General features: G+C 43.1%; 2 protein-coding genes across 4 annotated transcripts in view; one reads left to right on the top strand and one right to left on the bottom strand.

The window, feature by feature from the left end:
• Positions 1 to 11,546: 11,546 nt before the first annotated feature.
• On the bottom strand, positions 11,547 to 18,216 carry ppp1r3aa (protein phosphatase 1, regulatory subunit 3Aa). The gene is made up of 4 exons (XM_047575856.1): positions 17,100 to 18,216; positions 16,342 to 16,400; positions 16,140 to 16,231; positions 11,547 to 15,613 (listed from the first exon to the last, which is right to left on the bottom strand). Exons 1-4 carry the CDS (start codon positions 17,879 to 17,881, stop codon positions 12,500 to 12,502), a joined length of 4,047 nt encoding a protein of 1,348 aa, XP_047431812.1. The 5' UTR covers positions 17,882 to 18,216; the 3' UTR covers positions 11,547 to 12,499.
• Positions 18,217 to 20,708: 2,492 nt separating this feature from the next.
• Positions 20,709 to 23,259, top strand: part of foxp2 (forkhead box P2) — a 98,337-nt gene continuing 95,786 nt past the window's right edge. For 2 of the 3 annotated variants that reach the window (XM_047575311.1, XM_047575308.1), the window contains exon 1: positions 20,709 to 21,589. The gene's annotated coding sequence lies outside the window, so the exon portion shown is untranslated. The remainder of the gene's footprint in view (positions 21,590 to 23,259) is intronic. The other variant, XM_047575312.1, reaches the window with a different exon arrangement.

Genomic DNA, 23,259 nt, shown 5'->3' with positions numbered 1-23,259 from the left:
CACACAGACACTCACTGATGAGGTAACAAATTACTGGATGGAAAATGTCCTCTCCTTTCGCCTCTGGTACAAAATACATTGTTAGCAGCTCCCATCCCGTACACTCAATATGTGGCAGTATGTGTGTGTGTGTGTGTTTGTGTGTGTCAACCGGAGCAGTTGTAACATGAGTGTGCGCCGTGTGAGTGATCTCCCGTTGGGAGTCCTGCAGTGAGAGCATTAATCAGACCCAGGGGAACCTGGGCTCAGACAGGACATTCTGTAAGGCTTGTGTGTGTGATGCATAGTGGCAGAGGGGGGGCAACAATGTTCAAATGACTGTTCTTGACAGAGAGGCAGCGAGCCGGGCGCACATAGCAAAGATAAGCGGGGGCAAGATGGAAATGTGTCAGCGGGAATGTAAAGCAGCTACGTGACTGTCGCAAATCGACAGCGAAACAGTCATCGTTTTGGGTGACGTGTTCCTTTAAAGTGGCTTTAAATCTCATACGTTGCGGTCCATTTTTTTGATTTGGTGACACCTGTAGCTACCGGTGTTACTAGCAAATTGAATCGAGGTCGGAAGCAGGTTTTCATCTAACAGATCACTGTGGCTGCCCCTTTCATTTTTTCCCCCCTTTTTTCACTTGTCACAATTGATCTGCTGCTAAATGCAAAACACAGACTTTGTCTTGTTTTCTTGATGTATTTTTGCTTGTATGAAGCATTAAGCCTTGTAAATTCCTTTAATTTGGAGATGCAGCTGGAGGAAATGGGTTTGCGTTAGCAATTTCTGAACCCATCGGCTGTCATCCAATCACAATTTAGAGGTCTGCCTAACCCTAATGCTAACCCTAATCCTATTCATATCCAGGTATCTGTTTATAAAGATAAAGAAGCTGAAAGGCTCAAAGCCCTTATAAGTTTTTTTTTGCCTTTGTAGTTCCTATATTACTTGGTCATTAGCTTGCCTTGGTGGGGTGTAAACTAGCTACACTAGCAGTGGTGTTCTTGGTTGATGTTAGCACTTGAACGCCAAGCAGTTAGCACCACTGATTTCTGATAGCTTAACAAGAAGTTCCCATTTGAAAGCAGTATTTTAATCAACGGGCCATAGGCTTAGTAACCATTATATTATCTGGTTTGTTGGTAGCTAACATTTTAACATACATTTATTTAAATGTGACGCAGTTAACCATCTTGTCATCATTTGCTAAATTAATATAGCACTAACTATATTGGAGCCATGAATATTTCACCATTAAACAACAGTTCCCTTCTTCGTGTAAGGTGCGTAGTAAAGGTCAGTGTTTGTGTGTAGATCTATGGACGTAGGAGCACCACAAGACAGATTCCATGTAGCCAATACGTCGCATACAACACAAGGCCATTAGCCAGCAACTTGCACTGACTTTAACACTGTCACATTGGCCAGGTGATTTAAGTCACACCCACTCATGTGCACCAAAGGTACTGTCACACAAAAATATACACGTGTAGAAAGCAACACGCTTTACGCCGGTGATTTACGATAACAGAGCTGTAAAAATCGATTGGATTCAGGGTCACCTCATACACAGCGGCGACGTACACATCCCTCTATCCGTCTTATCCTCCTTTCTTTACATCTTTAGACTCCCTCTTCCCTTTCACCCGTCACACCTCACATGTGCCACATGGAATTTTTGTCCTCTCCATTTTGTCTTTCCTTCTGTTTTTTTTTTTCATTCTTCTGCTTTTCATAAATTGTGCCCTCCTCTACAGTCTCCCATTACAATTCTCTGCGTCCTACCCAGTTAATCCCTCTCCTCAGCCCTTGGTAATCTGTTCCATCTGTGACTTAGGTACACTCATCCATTCTGTGTTTTTAACTGCACCACGCACGTATGTGTTAACAGTACGTTTTGTGGTCTTGGATGGAAGTCAAGAGGATTACCGCTGGGCATATCGGCAGAAGAAAATGAAGGCTGGAAGGAGGCATAGTGCAGCTGAGGAGAGAATAAGGCAAGGGGAGGTGAGGTAGGGCCATAGAGAGGAAGAGAGGGACAGGAAGACGGTGACAGCAGAGTATTAAAAGAGAATGCGTGTTAGGAAATTAAACTGGGGTGAACAAAATACTTCTCATTGTAAGAAATTGGAAACTCAAAGGATGAGTGTTCAGCTAAGTGTATTTGCCATAAATGTGGCTATTGTGGCTCTATGGTGCGTGCTAACTCTTCAGGGATTCAGGGACGCTTGTGTTATGGCCGTGAGACACCGACCTCCACTTACCCTGATCATCTAGACATAATAAAATGTAGAAGAACTTATCAGGTTGATTCAGGAGAGGACACGGGCGACACGTTGATGAAATTTGAAATTTCTTGGTAGTTTGGACAAGTTCTATTGGGAAGAATATGGGATACCTGGCTGTGGCAAGTAAGCACAAAAACACAAGTTACCTTTAGGTGCTTCCACGACAAAACAATCGAGACAAGAACAGAGACAAGACATCTAGGTATTTGCATACTTTGGAGTGGACCAGTACTTGACTGGTGACATTTCCCATCTCCAGAAGAGGAGAAACAAAGACGCACAAAGACGCATATTGACAAATGTCCTCGTTCTGTAGGATAGTTTGTAGATCTTCTTTGCTTGCTAGGCTTCCCATTAATTGTAGCTTCTTCTAATAATAGCATTATTTCTTTTCACTCGTTTGCAGATGCCAGCTGATTGTTGGAAATAGTGTTTGTGGTGGTACAGAAACAGTTAGACAAAGTTACAATCATCCATTGTCAGCAGTGTTTCCTTGATATCTGTCTGGTGTGTCTGGTCCTCAATCAATGGTGGTGACAGTAGGAAAACCAGCAGTTTTCTGAGGTATGTTGACACGTGTGTGCGTTTGGCTTCATGTTTTCTTATCTCCTGGCCCGTATGATTAAGCTTTGAACCTATTTGACCATTGAAATGAATGGACCTGCAATTGTCCTATTGCATTTAGCTTTTTACATTTCCCGTATACAGTGCAATGCATTTTGTGTTGCATTTTCACCATTCCAGGCACCTACAGTTCTTTTATGCGTTTACTTACATCTCTGAGTCGGATAAAATGCCTTTTGATTTGTTAAGGCACTACCATTATGGGAATATGAATAGCTTGCGGAAACGGTTGAAGGGCGAAATGCTCGAGTAAAATTGGGTAGAAAAAATAACCACCAGCAACGGGGGGGAAAAAAAACACAAGTTGAAACGAGGAAAAAAGATTAAAGCCGAATGAAAAGAAAAAAGACAGATCCTGCTCTGTGTTGACCTTTTCGTCTAAAAGAGACACAGATAGAGTGAGATAGGGAGAAGGCTCTCTGATGAAACCCATTCGTGAGAGCCTGGCTGCCAACAATATGTTGTTTCTCAATATGGTGCGCTCTTTGTGTAAGCCTAACTGCCCACACATGGCAATATTACACGAGCACACATTCATATGTATCTTTGAAACACATATTCTCCAGCATTTCGCTCGCCCATACCCCATACACCCACGCGTGTAAAGGCATGGTTTAAGGACACATGTGATTGTGAAGCTTCACACATGAACCACGGAGAAATACACAAAGACACACAGGCACAAAACATGACACAGTTTACCTTGGCTCCAGACTCTCTGAATGAATCAGAGAGAAATCTGTCCCTTCTGTCCGAAACTCTTAGCCTCAAAATCCTATTCTGCTCTAAAGAGCAGGGAACAAAATCAGTGGATAATGTTGCTTTTATGGCTCTGTGACTTGTCATGCAAAGAACAACGGTATTATACAATGAACCCCCCCCCCCCACAAATGACAAATGTACTGTGTCATGTTACCAGCTTTTCCTACGGCAGAATATGAACACAAATGTGCTAGCTGTGTTTTAATGGGCTCCACAACGACAATGTGTGTCTTTAGACTTTTAAGAGGTTCGGCAACATGCAAACGAACGCCAATAGCTTTTCCCATTCAAATCCCATTTTACTAGTCTTTCTGGAGCTCGAGGGCCTTCGGAATAAACAGAAACCATGAGCTGTGTCAGAGTGATTAAACCGTTTTTATAAGACCAGCATCACAGTAGGAATGAGAAGGGATCTGTGGAGGGAGAGAGAAAAGGAGAGTTATAGGGTACTGTCAAATCTCTGACATTTAGGTCAGGCCAATGCTCTAAATGGCATGCAGACAGATTTACAGAGGGCTTTCAGAGAGACCAACTACTTGTCTTCTGACTGTCACACACTCATGGCCTGCCTGGTCATCAGTAAAGCTTTTCTTAACCCTTTTCTCCTTTAACGTGATCCTTTAACACACAGTTTGTCCTTGACTAATCTGAGTACTACATTCACAGGCGTATGAATAAATGCACTTCTCGAATTAAGGCTTCTGTGAATTTACGTTACTGGTTGCTCCGAAAATAAAAATTCACAAGTCTACGTTGGTATTGACATTTGCCCACAGTCCAACTAATCTTATTTTCATCCTTGAAAAAGTGAAACAGCAAGCCTAAGCACAGGTAATTAGGAGATTACTACCCTGAGATCCATCCGTCCATCCATCCGTCCATCACCGAGGTCAGCTTTATCCTGTAGAGCACCACGAGTGCCTGAATCGAGAGGTGGGGGCACACTCTTGACAGGTTGGTAGTCCATCACAGGGCTAGCACAGAGAGATAAACAGCTATTTCCACTCTCATGCACACCTATTTTAGAACCACCAATTAATCTAACAGGCATGTCTTGGCACCCCCAAGGAAACCCACGCAGATACGAGGAAAACATGGAAAAGAACAGGCCAAAGCCATCCCACAAGAGTAAACCCAGAATCATCTTGCTGTGAGGTGCCAGTGCGAATGACAGCACCAACGACATGCAACACTTAAGAACAGGATTGGTCGAGGGACCCTTTTTAGCTTATTAAGTTTGGTCAGTTAAAAAGGAGAATTTGATCTTCACGGATATTTATTATCCAACTAAGTGAAGAGAATATTTCAAAAAGAAGTATCTGTCACTGAGTTTTTGTTGTTTATTGGAGTATGGTATTATTCTAAGTTAATAAACTGCTTCATTAAAATACAGATGACAGCCAGCCTTTTTTATTGGAAATGCATTTCAGTTGAGCTGCTTTGGTATGATTCACTTGGCCAGCTGTAGGAACACAGCAACTTGAGAGCAAAGTTAAATCTAATGTATCTAATCTGGGCTGTATTAGACTTTAAGCATTGTGTTGGATGTGAGAGAAATGGGCTGGTTTAAAGGCCTTGATGAAAGCCTAAGTGTTATTGCCAGGCTGGATCAGAGCGTCTCCAAAAAGGCAAGGTAACTTGGGTGCTCTCAGTGAGAACTGCACCTACAGACAGTGTCATGATGAGGGACAAAGAACAATGAAACACAAAAAAAAAGACAAAAAGCGAGAAATCCTACTCAAATACTAAACCATGCTGCACTGAAAACACAAAGAAAATAGATTTTAAAATAGAAGCAGGCTTTGCTGTCCTACTTAAGTCCTTTAAAATATACAGAATTTTCAAGATGTTTCATTCAAGACTGTCACAAACTTAAACATATACTGTATAATAATGGGGAAAATAATAGTACATATGTAAGGAAGAAGGAAGAGGATATGTTAGGCTACAGCATACGTCTTCAATGGGGGGGTCTGCGGAGGTACTGCAGGGGGGTCGCAAAATCTTTGGTTGATTAGACATTTTTTAAATTTTCCCCCATAAATACACATTTACATGAATCCAGCATATTTTAGTTCAGCCCTTCACTCATTCAGCACTAGGAAGTAGGGGGTCCCTATTTTAATTCTCCATCAGTTTGGGGATCCTTGGCCCCTATTTGACCTGCAGGTGTTATCTGTTAGCACATGCTATGTGTTTATCTGTGACAGTAGCAATTTGTAATACATGTTGGCCAGCAACTAAAGGGAAGATTTGTGCATCACCGTAAGTGTTTTCAAATCACTTGTTCTGCTGAATTCATAGAGTCTTGCTACCAAGTTGTGTTCACAGGTCCATGTGAATAGCCATTGTTGTTTGTTGACCTTTTTCAAAATGGCGGACAGATAACAGGTTAATAATTTAATATATATATTTTTACAATGTGTCAGGGAAAATGTTGACTTCCCCAATAGCCTCATCCTTTTGCTAACCTATACCTTTTCATTTCCTACATTACATTACTCATCCGTTAGCTTTACACACTGTTAGCCTTGCCTTGTTAGTCCTGGACGCCAGAAACAGTGGTGTTCTCACTCATGACTTGCGTTACCTGTTGAATGCCGAGAATTTTGTGTACACAGCTTTCTTACTTTATAACCACCTTTAACGAGCTCGTTTGACGGCTACAAGTATCCTCTATGCTATCTTTTACGCTAGCTAGCTAGCTACCTGGGCAAATTGACGACCGAAAGCAACCCTATGACTAAATAAGAAAATAAAATAATGAAATCTATGAGAATATGATAATGAACACTTAATAACTTACATGCAAAGACTAGAGTGAAAGATTTAGGGGTATTACTGTATTTACAGCTCTTCTAAGGAGCCGCCGCTCTTCCGCCACCATTTCTACAGTGACCCAAAAGCAAACAAGGCAAGCGGCCACTTTCATCGTTGCAGTGATATGACATACTTTGACAAATATATATATATGTACATATATATTATGTTATTAGGGACTGATCATTTGCATTTAGGTCTTTTAAAAGTGACTGACTCAACAATTCAGTATGAGAGTATTGAGTAACAGACAAATGCAGGAGAAAATAAATATGTTTGGAAGCAAAGCCCACTCTCTGCAGTGCATGGACAATATATGCATCCTGTGAAGTATGGGATGTTGGATGTTTTCCATTTTTTTTTTTTTTTCATATTGTTTGCTTTTGAGAAAAGGAAAGTGGGTTTCTTGCCCGGAAAATTATTACAAAACAGCAGCTAGGGGCTGGGATGCTTGCTCGCTTGCAGAGAACAAAGGCACTTTAGTATTTCTGCAAGGTTCAGAAAGGGACGCCAAAGGGAATTTTTTCTCAGGAATGGCATGTCTCCTTGTATTAGTTGGCTGAGTTGCAGGACAGAACAGAAAACAGCTCATCATGATTCACTCTGCACTGCAAAAAAAAAAATGCCCATCTTAAGAAGCCAAATAAAATGGGGTGATTATTTAGGCTAAAAAGCTGGGAACCCAAACACCAAGTAGTATTTGTGGGCCTCCACTGACCATCACCTTTTAATCCCCCCTCAGTGGTATGCACTTAACCTTGTTATGCAAGGCGCTACACACAATTTCATCTTTCATCATTCACATCCACTTACGGTACATCATTTTCTTCCATCCTGACTGTTTATCATTTTGATGCCACCAAAACCTTTCCAACTATGCACTCACATCTTGTCAATCCCTCCTCGCCGCTCCATATTTCGTGCAAAAGCCGTGACTAAATCAAAGGCTCGTGTTAATACGGCAGTCGGTGTGAGTGATATATCTGCACCTCCTCCTCCTCTCCTGCTCATCTTCCTCCTCATTCTTTTCTCACACCTCCTCGCTGCGATGACAAAAAAAAAAAGCTCTAAAGATGACAAACAACTCTGTCATCTCACGGTAATGGTGCAAATGAAAGCGAAGGAAGTAGGAGCTTTGTAATGAGTGCTATAAATGTCTAGGGTGTACTACGCAACGTGTGTATACTTTGTGTTCAAATTGAAAAAAAAGAAAAGAACATTATATAACATGGTCCAAGAGCATACGCATTATTATTTCACAGATTCATGAAATTAATGAATATATAATTTGTAGTGAAATGCTAAAAATGTACATGTATTGAATGCCATTAATCAGATCTGCATCCTGAACAGGTGAGAACGATCACAAACACTAAGGAGTATTATTGTTGCATGCCTTTGCTCTGCTCTCGGATGAACCCTCTAGCCTGCAGTGCGCTGCAATAAGTATCGGATTGTGTGTAACGGTGTCCCACGCACACACAACTTCCAAATGCCAAGTGGCAGCAGCAGGAAACCTGGCTGTCTCTGCGGGGCAAGAGCCATCGGACATCTGGGAACGTCGAGCGTAGATGGAGAAGGAGTAGATGCTGAGGCAAAAGTGGGAAGCTGGGGCATGTGCATTTGGTGGGAGCACTGGGGGGAGGTCTCAGACAGATGATGCTGGGAAGGGTGAAGGTTGAGGGAGCAGAGCACGTGGGGGAGCCTGCAGGGAGGCTGGGAATGGAGAGATGGATGAATAAAAAAAGTTGTTCCCCAGACCGGGGAGAGTGTGGACGGTGCAGTCTGTCAGGTCTCCAATCTGTCAGCGGAGGGCCTCTGGTCTCTTCGGGCCACACAGCAAGGCCCTGCCTCATTGTGCGCTCTCTTCCACTCACAAACCCTGTCCTCATGCACCCTCTTGTCCCCAGCAGTGCACTTCACTGCACAGTGATTTTGCCACAGGGAGGAAATAGATTGTTTTGCGGTTGTCGCCTTCTCAATTGGGCCGCTGTACTCATCACGCTAAATTAATCTTAGGTTTCACGTTGCACATATAGTGTCAAATGGTTGATTAAGGTGATGACACTATTATTACATATTTTTCTGGTATCAACCGGGCTCGCGACGGGGTTTCTTTGAAAAATGGAGCGCTGTTGACATCTGGTGGAAGAAATGTGGCATTGCACCTTAACGTTTTTTTTTTTTTCAACTCAAAAATGTTGTTGACCTTTTAAAGCCACTGCGTGTCATACGGAGTCAGAAGTAATCGTGGTATTCTCTTCATAATGGAGCATGGATGAAAAGAATTTTTGAGTCCTCAGTTCCTCTTTGTTATATAATTAAATTCCACCAATGATAACAAGAAAACAGGAGGAGGAAACTGTTCACACTTTAAGCTCTTAAACCTTTGATGACTGGTATTGGATTACAGGAACCTTGTGTCTAATGCTAATACAGGAATGCACTGAGAATATCCCCACATGATAGGGCATACCTTATTATAGTTTGGATCCTTATCCCCGCATGCACACATACGCAGGAACAAATACCACCGCGCAAACGCGCACGTACTATCCCGCGTACACCCCGTAACACGAGTAAAGTGTTTGTCAGCATACAGTATGATGATAGGTTCTCATTTTAGTCTTGTATCACAAGGTTAAGGGTGTGATCCAGAGAGTCAGTAATACTCTGCTATAGAGACCCTCTGCAACCTGATGTCAACGAGCGTAAAACATATCCCAGGCTGTATTGGTTTTCAGAAAAGTTTGCTGATGAACTTTACTTAAATATGTCCAAAAGATACAAGATGATTAAAGAAAAAATCGACAGTTTATAATAGACATGAGTAACTTTTATCCCCAAGTGCTTGGTGGAACAAAAACTATGCAAACTATAGAGTACAGTTGCTGGGAAAGGGACAAAGATGTAGCCGAATAATGGTTTAAGAATAACAGAAGTAAACACTGGTTGGGTGTTTTCTTAAATCTAGAAAGATCCAGACTTCCAAGGATTCAAAACAGACCACCACTTAGGTGCCATGTTACTGCTAGATCAGTTAGCCTCCAAGGCTTCATCATAGCGCCGAGATTTTGGTTTCAAGTCGACACTGGGATTCATTCGTAAGGTTGCTTCTTCCACTGAACAGGAGCCAGGCTAATAATAGTCGCAGCCACGTTGCTAATGCTACTGGTGTTGTCAGAAAACTGTCTTGACAAGAGCTAGGAAACCAGGACAAAGCCTTACGAAAGAGCCAAACATATGGCTGCCAGGGTAGCTAGTGTTCAGACTCATCTTAACAAGGCTCATAAATGACCATCTCCATTGCGGCGTTTATTTCATTTTTTTAAAAGTGTCAAATAATGTGATGCAATTTCTTCTTTTACTTGTTCGCGTAAAGCAGTACTTAAGGTTTCTAGGTTTGCCTTTCTGTGCAGAGTCTGCATGTTCGCCCTATGTCCCCCGTACTCTTGCTTCCTCCTACAGTTCAAACACATGCTTGTTGGGTTAACTGGTGACTCTAAGTTAGCTGTGGGTGTTGAAGTGAGTATGAAGGTTTGTCTTTCTATATTGTGATAGACATGCCTGCTGCCCAATGACAACTGGGACAGGCCCCGGCCCAGTTGCGGCGCCTAAACACAAGTGTTGCGACCCACTAGAGGATAAGCAGTTACAGATGATGAATGAATTATTAATGAATACTTCAACTGTGCCTCACTCTTCTCTGTACTGTTTATGGTGCTACGCCCTGTGTTGTTGATAGCTGCTTTGCAGGGAAATTGAATCTGGTCTTTGCAACTGTAGCTCAAATACCGCTTGGAAACTCTAGAAAGGGAAAGTTGATGTGTTGTCTGTTGCCACCTTAAGATATCATCATGTTGACAACTTTCAACTAATCCACTCGCCCGTCCTTTCATGTCTTTTTCATATTAACGTTTTTAATATTGCTGGTCAGATATAACTGCAAATGGTCGAGGAACTTTTCGTGGTCACATTCCACTGTGTCCAGCTACTGTATCTAGATGCTGTAGCACTCACTGCCATCTGGATTTCTAAAAGTGTAGCCCTATCCCCCCACCAAGTGCAGCATAGCATTTAAAATCCCAACACGTTGGCGTGCAAGTTAGTCAGGAATATAACAAGCAGCCTGACACCTCCGCGTAACCTCGGTTAATCAAAATTCTGTCCTTGTTTCTCAGTTTCTTCCCGTCACTGCTACTTTTTGTCCGCAAACACTGCAGTAGCTATGCCAGGTTTGCACTGTGCCTCCTCAGAGCTGTGGCCTATGAAGAGTAGCCCTGTGCTGTGCCAACATTGGCTTTTGGCCAGTTTGCTGAAGGTGCCAGCATGGGACTGGAGCCAGTTTACAAAAGGTCAGCATACCCCAGACAGGATCAAGTGACTTCTGCTGAACTGCAGTGTCACTCAAGGTGCCACTTTATTACCAGCAGCTTTGCCGGTACTCAAGGAACACGGCCGATATTAAAGTTAAGGCAATGTCTGTATTTTTGTCATGTACATTGTATTTTCTAATATCTTGTATTTTTATCCTCCTTTAGCATTGGATTTGGCTACGTCTGTCACATGTCTTTTCTCCTGACGTCAGCCAGACAATGGAGATGGAATGAACAAGTGTGTGCAGAGACACACACAGTCTTATCTATGACTTATTACTTCTGACTGGTCGCTGTTGATATACTCAAGGTACAAACTGATTATAATCAGTCAGTTTGGTTCTACTACCAAGTACAAGATGACATATGGGTATATTGTTATTATAAATGTTGTCTTAATCAACATGTAATCTGGAAATTCAAGAATTCCTGATTCTTCTTGTGGAGTCAGAGGGATGTCACCTGAGGGGCACTGTCTGAGAAATGTCGTTAGTTGTAGTGACAGAGTGTACCTGTTAAACTATAATCTGCCTGTGAATGATGAATTGGAGTGGCATGCTCCTTTCTCTGCTTCATTTAACCTAAAATATCACTGCACGCCTTGTCTTCACTAACTGTACTCAGTGTATATATACGTTTTATTTTAAATAAGAGTCTAGATTGCGTACATGCAAAAAAGAAGCATCTTTCTGTAGTCGCATGAATTTCTTTTATTGAAGAAAGTCAAGGAAAGTCACTTTGATCCACTGTAAAGTGGTATTGGGCCCATAAAACACAGCAAACATACACACATCATACACGTATAAGCTTTATACTAAAAACATTCAGCAGAATGTCAATATTCATATGATTTTCAAAACAGAAATAAAAAATGATTTTATTAAAATTTTGCTAAATTGCACATGTGAAATTGGAGATTATTTCTCAAAAGGGAAACCATCATCAGTTTCCATGTCTCAGTTGTTCCCAGCATGGGATTTAAGGAGCACTTGCTTTTTTTTTCTTGTGAATTACTGTATGATTCTACCAGAGGATGCATATATAGATAAAATTAGTAATAGTTTTTGAAAAAGCACTGTATAAATGCGTAAAAAACCCTCTCAATTAAAGGTTATGACCACCTACTGGTGTGAGATCATGTGGGCGTGTTAACTTGTGCTTTAACTCGTAGCCGCTATGAAGCAACTAAAAAAAACAAAAACACTGTGTTTCCCTGATTCACTGTGTTGTTCTTGATAATGCCGCTTCCTCTCTTCATTCACCACTGCTCTCACAGCTCTCAAATTGTCTTTGTCTCATGGGTCACAGAGGACAAAAGCTTGGGATGCACTGCACTAATTCACAAGGAATTAAAGAAAAAAAAAAACAAATATAAACACACACACAGACACACACACACACACACACACACTCACTAATAGCCCTGTGTGTAGCATTTTATCATTTCGTGTTATTTCGTCCTTCCTGTCATCTTGACTATAGCCTCATAGATTGAACTTTTTTCTTTTTTTTTCTTGAAATTTTGTGTTTTTTCCTGACATCGCCCGCACCGACCCCAAAAAGGGCACTTTTCACACGTATAGTGTGTTGATTTTAAAAATGCTACACGCAGCACCTTTCAGCACCCTTGCTTAAAACTCACCCTAACTCACCATCCCTTTTTTAGTCGTCGCCCGGTGTCTGTTCCACTTGTAAAACCACCAACACAATGAAAATATGTAGAGGGAGAAGATTGTTGGGAAATCGTACAGGAAAACGATGACGAATAATCCGCCAACTAAGAGGGCGCAGGTTACCAGTCTGATAATGTGACTGAGGATGTGTAATATACTCCACCACACGAGACTGTCGGACTCTTTTAATTTCTCAGAGGAGGGACACAAGTGTTTGTGAGATGGATGGGCTGACTGATTAAAACTCTCTTTGTGAGGGGCTGCACAGTCTTCTATTTGTCTACCTGTCTCTTGATGAGTGACTGATCTTTCTTTTATTAGAGAGTAGTCTTCCTGATCCTTTGGAGAGCTGAGAGTTTGGGCTGACTCAGTCGGTGACTGCCTGCACTGAGTGGCGAGATCTTGACTGAGATGAGCACTTGAATTTAAATCTGTCTGTAATTCAGAGAGAACCTGAGTTTGTTCTAACATGGTAAGAGACTGACTTCTTTCTTTTGGGGAGTGTTCATTGCCTTTTGTCGCTAGGGTTTGCTCTAGACTTATATCTGGGTCTGTTGGTAATTCTGTCAAAGAAAATACTCCCGAATCAAAAGTGTCATTCGAGTGGTCGTCAAAAAGGAGATGGCAGTCTTGTGTAGTGTCAGTCGAGCCGTAACCCATTCCATCAACAATATTTGTGCGTATATTAGACGCTTGTTCTTCTTGACTGAAGACCTCTTTCCAAACCCTGCAGACCAAATTTTCTCCAAATCTCTCTATGAGCGCCTTCTCCAACCCCGACTCTATCACGTCGAGTGATTCCGTCGTTTCTGGTGTAATAGGGTCTTTTGTTCTGTCTGACAGTTTTTTATATTCAACACGTGGGGAGCTCTCAGCTTCTGCTGACAACTCCTGTTCTTTCAATTCGGCTGCTGTATTCTCCCTCTCCCCCCAAGGGCTCTCAACATTACCCATCAGCTCCCTCATTGCTTCTATTTCCAGCTCTCCAATACTCACCCTCTCATCTTCGTCTTCCTGACACATATCTTCTCCTATTCTCTCTGATGTCTCAGGTTGGCGCTCTGTTGAAGTGTCTTCCTTTGCGACGCTCTCCTTTGCCCTAACTTCTTCCGGGATTGTTTCACTTCCTATAGCCTCTTTTTGACCCTTCATGTCCGTCTGTGAGTGAATCCACCTCGGTTCAACTATCTCTAAGGAGTTTGGGTTGTATTTATCTGTTGGACAGAACCTCAAAGTGTCATAGTCACTTTGGAAAACCATTTTTACTTCCTTTGATTCCACTGTAGGTCTTGTATCTGTTGATGGTTTCACTTTATGTTGCTCCTCACTGATTCCATCAGTGCTCCAGCTTATTTCCTCCTTTGTCTCATTCAAGACCTCCTCTTCACCTATTTCTGATGTCATCGCCATGCTTTCCTCTGCTTGTCTCGGTGCCGAGTGCTCCCTCTTCTCATCACATTGCTCGTCACCTGCTTGGACCGGCCTCGCCTGTTCGTCGTGTACTTCCAAAACCGCTGATGTGCTTCCCGCCGGCAGCGATGAGTTGAGTTGTTTGTCATCGTGTTGCCAAGAATGCCCGTCTAATACTTCCGTGTCCTTATTTGAGGAGGCGTCCTTGTTCAGTTCAGTTGCCATAATTTTGTTCCGTTCAAAATGTTCCTCGCGTGTCTGCTTTGGATCGGCTCCATCTGCGTGTGACTGTGCAGGTCTCGTTTCGCTTTCATCGCCATCCTGTAATGGGTTTTCGCTGTTTTGTCTCAGTCCTGCTTTCTCACGCTGAATCTCATCTGCATACCTTGGGGAGATTTCACACTCCTCGGTTTCCTGTGGCCTAAATACCTCCTCCTCTGTAGATACTTTATTTTCCGCATAGTGCGTCGTAATCCCTCCCTCCGCCCTGGATGTGGAAAAGGCGTTCCTCGCCTCATCCTTTGTCCCCTGTCTGATTGTCTCCCTAAATGCCAGCATGTCATCTATCGCATTGTGCGCCGTACCTGTAACCTCCCCTTCCCCGCTGGAAGAAAGACCCTCAGCCAGCCTTGCTCCCTGTGAGATCCTATCACCGGCGCTGGCATTCTGAGACTCTGGCATTGCTGTCATGTCTGTTGTCTCCGACTCCCCTGAGCTTGTTACCAAGTCAGCTGTGCGCCATGTGAAGGGCTCATCGCCTACTATTCCTTCTGCTACTTCTATTATTCCCTCTCTTTCTTGCTCCCGGACCGCATGCCTGTGACACTCAGTTGAACTGTCAGCAGAGTCCTCGGACACAGGCGGTGCCCCCTTGAGGCTAAATTCCTGTGGAGTGTCTGTTACAGAGTTTGTCTGTGACCTTTGGGGTGCATCTCGTGTCTCTATGTTGTCATCTCTTGGGCTGCTGACACATACCTCTGCCCGCTCGTGGTCTTCAGTGTTCAAGGCTGCATTAGGCAACTGAGTTTCGCAAGTGCCTGACAGCGCCTGACGTGCAGCTAAGGTGTGTGCTTGTACGGCGGCGGGTGCACCTGCGCCCACCCGAAATCCTCCAAACTCTTGACTGCTTGCATATTGAGTTTGGAGCTCCTTATCGTTTGAGGGAGACACTGACGCTGCCGACTGCAGCCATTCTGACTCCGGGACGCCAGAATGGTCCCCGTGGCTCGGCCCGTTTTGAAAAGCCTGCCACACGGAGCTCTCTTTAATGTTGGTATCACCTGCGCCGTTGAGGAAGGCATCCCACATGTTATTAACAGAAGGCGCGTTTTCCTGCAACGCATGTGACAAGGTAATTTTATCTCTTCCAGTCCAGATATCATCCGCATCAGCGGCCCCACACTGCTGCGGCCTATCATTGTTCCAGTCCAGCGTGAGCAAAGGAATCTCATGGTATGTGAGGACCTTTGGAGCCTCGTCCGGTTGTGTCTTTTGGCCTTTAAAGAGGACACTGGCGGAGTCGGGGCCCCACGCAGCCGGCATGGGCTGTGAAACTTTCTGGCCGTCGGCTGAGTCATGTGCAAATGCCTTCGGTGCTTGCTGCCTCCTCTGTGAGAAGTAGTCCTGCACACGTGCCAAACGTGTCGCTCTGTGTCTGCTCTTTATGCTTTCCACCTGCCAAAAAGGTCAAAGGCCAAGTCAAGGGTTTGCTTTACTTCTTCAGTTACAACCAGAGGCAACAAGCACAGAAAACGTCGAAGTCATCAACTCTATGAAACCCTTCTACAAAATAAATAAATGAATAATAAATGACGGTTCATTTTTGGAGTATTTCTTGATGTGTGACATCGCTTTAATGAGGCAACATGCTGCAACACCGCAGCAAACCCAGTACATAAACCGGTGTGCTATTTTCCCGCATGTTTACAAGCAGGTTGCATTTATTATTAATGACTCGCACGTGAGGGATTTCAGCCGCGCCTTCTGCGTGTCAAGTTAACTTTCCATGCCCTTCTGGGACTCACTCAGCACCGTGCAGTATGACACGCATCTCTGAATCAGTTGCCATTCATACCATACAAATAAGAAATGTGGCCATGGCCCCGGAACTGAGCCACATTACGGGAACTAAATCTGCTCTTGGTTTTGTCGCCGTTTCGTATTTTCCCACACTGCAAAGACGAAGCGTATTGAGCCTCACCCGTGGTTTGCGTACTTCGTAGTTTATTAACGACTGCACATCTGGCTTGTCCATTGTCTTTCTCTCAGCCCTTTCTGCTTTATGTGTTGCTTCTGCAAAAACAAAAACAGGTTCGACACGAAAGGTCAAAGTTTGCTCGCACAAACGCTTCAAAAAACGCTGTGTACATGGGCACAGACGTGCAAGTGTTAAGCGTACACACCTGAAGCAACTGTTGCCGTGCTAACAGTCTCCCTGGTCCTTTCCTCTGCACTTCCGTTCCTATGGTTCAAAATAAGACAAATCACATAAAAGTTTTAGAGACGGAGCCCAATTATTAAATTACTCCTCCAGTATTTCTGATTTATGGCGCTCTTTTCCCACTGTATTCCACAATGTCCCAAAACTTTTTTCTTTTTTATTAAAAAAAAAAGAGACATCCTGCATGTACCAGCGCTGGGACTCTTTGAAATATGTTTGTCTGCTGTGTTATCACGTTCCCAGTTTTTTTATGCTGTGGCAGCTCAGAGTAGAACATGCATACATACATAATAATGAGTTATCATTGTGAAAGCGTAGCAAAGGGACGGGGGGGCTTTGTAGGTTGGTGTCAAAGGAGATAAAGTAAGCCACAACGAGATGTCATGGAAACCCGCACTGACACTTAACCATAAATGGGCAAATGGACCATTGCTGAAGGGTTATATAACAGCTTACTGTAAACAGTGTCCCAGCTAGCAGGATATATTGCTTTTGACTTCACCTAATGAGAAGAACAGCACAGTGTAAATAGACCTCGTACGCTGAAATATGGGGCCTTTTCTTGGCTAATTTTCGCCAGTTTCGCGACGGAAAAGGAGCCTCGCTTTACTTAGAGATTCCACTGTTATGTAATGACATCTACTGTGGACGCACGAGGGCGACGGGACTTCCGTCAGCGGGGGCACGTTTAAAAAAAGACCCAGCATCAGACTCTCTCACCTGTTGGCTTTGAGACAGCTCCTCTTGCTCTTGTAGCCGGTGTTCTCGTCTGGCGTCTGAGGCCCATACTCCTTCATGAGCCCTTTTTGGTGACAAAACAGCACATAGTTCATGCTCTGGTTATTAGCCCAGAATGTGCCCGATGAAGTTTCATAACAGAGGCAGAACTCCACCCTGGTCCCGTCTCTCTCAAAGGGAGGCACCAGGGTGTACTTGAAGGTAAACCTGTCCGTTTTCCAGTCGCTGGACCCAGGGACGTACTCTGCCTGCAGGTCAAAGAAACTGTTCCAGCGATCCAGCGTGACCCGGGCGTAGACGTGTTTGCTGTAGCAGAGGTTGGCCACCCTGACGATGCCACGGAGGGTGGTGGTTCCTGGGAGGAGCTCAATGCTCTCCAGCTCTAGCATCTGCGTCTTCACCCTGTGGTCCAGCTCCTCTGGGGATGAGGGGACTGTAAACAGACAAGACATGTAGTACTCCTCCAACGAGTGGGTCACTTCCCTCTCGTCGACCCGGATGTGCTCTGGCTCCGTCACCTCAACGTTGTCAAACTCCTTAACCGACACCAGGTTGAGGCCAAACGCGTCCGCAAACGACACCTTCCTCCGGACCACCGGCGGGGGCTCCGGTTCCGAGTCCTCGTTCGCTTCCTCGTCTGTGGTGGAGCCGGAAGGAGACAAGGCCTCCGCCCCCCCCTCATCCCGCTCAACACCTTTTCCCAGCTCCTCCTCGTCAACCGCCGCCCCATCCACCACCAGCGGCCGGACGTGCAGAGCCTCCATAATGCGAGATGGTCCGATGGGCAGCTGTCTGGCTGTCCTGCCGTCTGTCTGGCTCGGAGGGTGGCACAGACCAGAGTGCCCTCAGCCTGGCTGCAGTGACACTGTTGAAGGGAGAGCAGGGAGAGGACGTGACTTGGCAGATGGAGTTCGGTTACAGCTGAATATGTGAGCCCGAGTCTGGCCTATTAATAGGACACATATAACTAGACCAGGGCTGGCCAGTTATCCTCCCAGTTATCCCCCTCGTATTATGTTGGCTGGTTACAGAACAAATAAATGAAAAATATGGCCTGCGTAAAGTGCTTTAAAGAGAAACGAGTGTATAAACCGTCCTAACCTGTGTGGTCATAAAGACAATAGAATGATATTAACTTCCTCTGCTTTCTCTGTTACCTTGTGAACGCGATTATACATTTATTTAATGTTGATCAATCTGGTGGGTGTAGATGGAGATTCTTAACCCTGTAGTTAAAGAAAACTATTCCAACAAAAACTGCGTATTTAGTTATTATTTAAAACAAAGAGGGGATCCTTTTAACTCTTTTTTTTTTCAGGAAAACACAAAGTTTCATTGTCATTTTCTTGACACAATAAGATGCTGAAGCATGTTGACCTGCAGTTGAAGGACCCCCCGCTGGCTACTGTCTGCCCCACAGAGGTGTCAGCCGGCGAGACAGCGTCATCCCGCCCTCCGCCGGGGAGCCGACGCTGAACCGCTGACCTCCACGCGAGGAGAAGGAAATGAGAGAATTTCCACGCTGACATCAATAATGTATCAAATTTATTAGTCGTTCTAATGCCGCGCTTGGAAGGCCTCCGTGGTTCGAGTATCTACAGATCCCTCTCGTATCATTGCCATTAGAGGCAGCCTTCATTTTTTAGGTTCACTGCATCTTGGAACAGAAAACTGAACGTTATTATAGTGTCTGTGCGTGTGTGCATGTGTGTGTGTGTGTGTGTGTGTGTCTGCGCACACTGGCACAAAACCAATCTCAGATAGGAAGTTTAATTCAACTAATCCTCGATATGCAGTGTAACTATACTCCCAAATCCAGTATATCTTGTAAATAGACTTTAGTGCTTGTTATACAATCCTTCACAGGTAAGTGAGTGGGGTATTTCTTTTTTTTTTTTTTTTTTTTGTCCTGAAAGGACCCTTTGTTCATGTACACGCTGGAGCCAAACAGCTTCTCTTTTTGACTTTTAATTGCAGTTTTGGTCATTCAGTTGCAACTTTTGAAGGGGCACACACGTAAGGCAGTTACAATTACAGTCATTTAGAGCACACCAAATGCATGCAGCTGTGATAAACACAGGACATCTTGTATGTCTAAGACATATCAGTAGATGGCACTATGTGATCAAAGTAGAATTCTTGTGATCTTAACCTATCTTCTTATCCAAATGAAATTTTCTTTTCAGGTAAGTTTCAGTAATCAATTTCAAATATACACATAATGTTTTAGGAAATGACTCAATATACAGAGAAAGGGGAGTAAGAAACTTTTGTAATTTAGAGTCTATTGTCATTTCATTTCTTCCAATGGAGATAATGTTATAAAGTTTTGCCAGTAGGTGGCAGCATAACACCACCACAATTCCGTGTTTCCATGTCCTCACCATTTCCCAAATGCTGCATCCTCTCACTTATATTTGATGGAATCTGTACATTTAAGGATTTGTAACACAAACAAAAGCACAAAATTAACCGAGATCATGAAATGTTAGAAAATATAAAATGCAAGCCACGCACATTTCATTTCATTCAACCATGCTTTTATTACATAAAAAAAAAACAACAAGAAATTTACTTTTATATTTTAGTTTTAATAAAGAAAGGCCAGATTTGGGACATTAAGGATGTACTGCGTGTTGTTGCAGCATGGTGAGTGTACGCTAAGCTAGAATCGTGTTTCCGGTGTAATAGCTCTGAATATGAATCATAATAACTGATAAGTATTTTGTATTCATACACTTTTTTTTTTTTTTAAATCGCAGTTTTATAAATGTATTTTAATTTTAGATTACAATGCCGAGTGATACACGCATAAAACAAATCTCACAATAAAATATTCCCAATATAAGCAAAAGAAATATAATATGTTGACAGTAGAAATGATGGGGGAAAAAATACACGTATCGTCTTTTTTTATGGAAAAAAGACGTTTAAAGTAGACTTTTATTTTTCACTTTATAATAACGTGGTCGTTTATTTTTGGACCGTGGACGTCGCAGTGGTTTGGAGAAAGAAGAGGCAGAAAAAGAAAAGAAAGACGAGACAGAGGAAAGCAAATCATTTTTTACTAGCACTGCTCGGTGTGTGACTGTGGTCGGATTAGATGAATAAATAGGCGAAATTAGCCACGACAGAAAGGCTGATAAAAATTCCTCCGGTCCAAACTTGTCTCTTGTCCTGTCTCATTTTTATCATAAAATATTTATTCAATAAAGATTTTATTTGACGACATTTATAACGCGTCCTTTGTGAAAATATGAATTTTAATAACATTACTAATAATGGTACCATATTTGTTGGTTACCAATCATGTTCTATGTTCAGACACTTTGGCGATTATGAGTAAGGACGTTAGCTACTCTCTCTAAACCACGATTTGATTTAAAATACATTTAAAAACACACAATTCACATTCAGATTTGAACTGATTTTACTTTTTGACACGCACAATTAAACTATATTTATTCCAAGTGAAGTAATGTGTGTGCTTTAATTTTCGCCCTTACACGCTAAACATTGTGTTCATGCAGGGTTGGGAAAGTATTTCAATGCGAATCATCTCGAATGTAACTGGAAATTACGCAAATTCATGAAAGTATTAAAAAGAATAGATGTGGGTCAGTGTGTGGTCGCTACAGAGGAAGCTGGGAAAAAAAGTGGATGTTGAAATATTACAAGAACATTACATATTGATTTTTTTTTTTCATCCTCGCATTAAAGCGTCTTCGTGGCGAGTTCCAGCACGTGAAACCCAAGTTTTTTCTCGGATGCAGCGAAGCGGACGCTGCTTGAGGTTTGCGCGGAGGGACCGTCCCGTTACTGGAAGGGTTACCGGTTCAATCCCCGCCGAGAACAATGCGTGACTATCGTGGAAGCTTCCCCAACACTGGCCGCTGTGGGGGGAATTAAACGTGGACCACGAAACGTTTGAAAAAGAGGAAACAAACTTTTTTTTTTTTTCTTTAATACTTTTTTGTTTACATAGCAGGTGGCCTCGACGTCACACGGGGTCGCAGCACGCCCAAAAATAACAACACACACCTCCGCGCACAAGCAAGTGCCTCCCCTGGGGGGGTGTTCTAGTCCCAAATATACTTGCTTGCCGGGATACAGCTTGATGTGTGTTTGAATCGAGGAAAAAAAACAAGCCGCTTCTTCCTCGCATTGCGCGTCATTCAAACAGGACTCAGTGTACTGCTTTTCCCTCTGTTGCATTAGTAATAACAGCGGCGTTGACGGGAGACAGCAGGAGAGAGTGTGTGTGTGTCTCCGACAGCGGTGCCCAGCGGAGGAATATTTGAGCCTTTTTTTATTTACTCTGCAGCTTGTTGTTCATTTTCCCTGCGTTATGGTGAACTTGGACAGTCACGTGCGAAGATCTCTGCAAGTATAGAGGACGGCGACTTCTCACCTGGTGTGTCCCTTTGACTTTACCGTGAGAGGGGAAATATATACCTGCCATTTTTTTCCTGGTAAGTTTTTCCTGCCCAGGAGCTTATTTCTCTCCCGCACCCTTTGACTTTTTTTTTTTTAACCTCTCGGTCCGCTATTAGGAAGTGGACCGCCGGGCACAAGTTTGTGTCCGGTGTTACCTTTGCTACTTAACGTTAGCTCGTTATTTCCACGCCGCGCGTGCATTTCTTTTAAAATGTACCGAGCAGCCGTTGACAGACTTCCCCGTACCTCAGCTCTTTAATGTTAGGACATTCAAACTCCACTGTCAGTTTTTTTTCCTGCCTCGCCGAAACATGACTTTTTAAACGCGTTGCTTAATTTCTTCATATGGTAAAAAAAAAAAAAAAAAAAAAACTATTTCCAATCCATTTTTTTTATCAGCTCCCTCGTGATAAACTCCAAACTCAAAAACATTGTCAAGAAATCAGCGTAATTCTTGCAAGACTTTTATTTTCTTAAACCCGTCATTTGAAATGGTATCTTCAGTAAGCTGTTTCACTATCTTTTTACTGTTTTATGTGCTTTACTGGTGGGGGCTAATTTGCAATAATTAGTTAAAAAAAAAAGAACCTTTTAATCTTCAATTTCTAAGTATGCACTGCAAATAATATGTCTTAGTTTGAAAACATGCATGTCCTATGTGTATAGTTTTTAAAGAAATTCCTTTACTAATGCATCCATAGTGTTGTCACCTGTAACACACAATGTTTGCATATAGTTTTAAAAAGCGTTTTAATGTTATTGTCACAGTTTTAAAGATCACACTGTGGAGAAAAAATGAAAAAAAAAATCCAGCAGCAGTTAGATTTATGGGTTTGTTGTAATTATCGTGTGTGCTTGATTTGCATGGCTGACATTTGCATTATCAATATCTATGGTTATCAGCAGTCAACGCCTTACCGTGGGTTGCACGCTCCGTTTTTATATTCCATTCTTTTTCGGTGTCCAGAAACAAAACGGGGATGACTTTTCATGGTGACTGACCTACCATTCGAGCTCATTTATCTTAACGCTAAAAGCTCCTAAAAGCTGACTTCCTCTCTGTGTCTTGTCACTGTTCTCTTGCAATGAGTGTGGCCCTACCCCCCCAAAAAATCTATCTATCTATCTATATATATATTTATATATATATTTTTTTTGTTGTAAAGAAAGGCTAGTTCTGGGACCTGCAGAGCTCTTCGGGCCTGTCCTCTGATCAGCTTTCACCCCTGGATTAGCTGTAGCGACCCTCCTTGTTCGAGCCACAGGGTGCACAGGTGTTCCCTCCTCAGCTATGCAGGTGTGGGCCAGTTCCCCCCTCACTCAGCAGCTCTCACTCTTCAAAGGCCAGGCGGCAATAAATGCCCCTTGTGAAATATGTCAGCGACAGTGCACAATCAGCCCCTTTGTTGAAGTGCCCCTGTAATCATTTCTTAAAGCGCGCTTAAAAAGTGCCTTGTTTACCTCATGTTGTTGAGGTGGCGTGCTAAGTGAGGTCACTTGATTTTGTAAAACAGGATGTTTTTTTTTTCCAGTCCCTTAAGGCAGATGGAGGAGAGAGACCTGCCATTAGTCTCCCTCCAAGACTGACCGTTGTTGGGAGCAGCGCACTTATTACCCCGGCTCTCCCCACTCTGCGTCCATTTTTTGATTGCCGCATTCATCATCGGGTGGTCGTGCTCTACATTATGGTAATAGGAAAATGAAT

Source organism: Mugil cephalus, chromosome 22 (genome assembly GCF_022458985.1).
Source record: "Mugil cephalus isolate CIBA_MC_2020 chromosome 22, CIBA_Mcephalus_1.1, whole genome shotgun sequence".
Lineage (NCBI taxonomy): Eukaryota > Metazoa > Chordata > Actinopteri > Mugiliformes > Mugilidae > Mugil > Mugil cephalus.
This window is presented reverse-complemented; position numbering and strand designations above follow the sequence as displayed.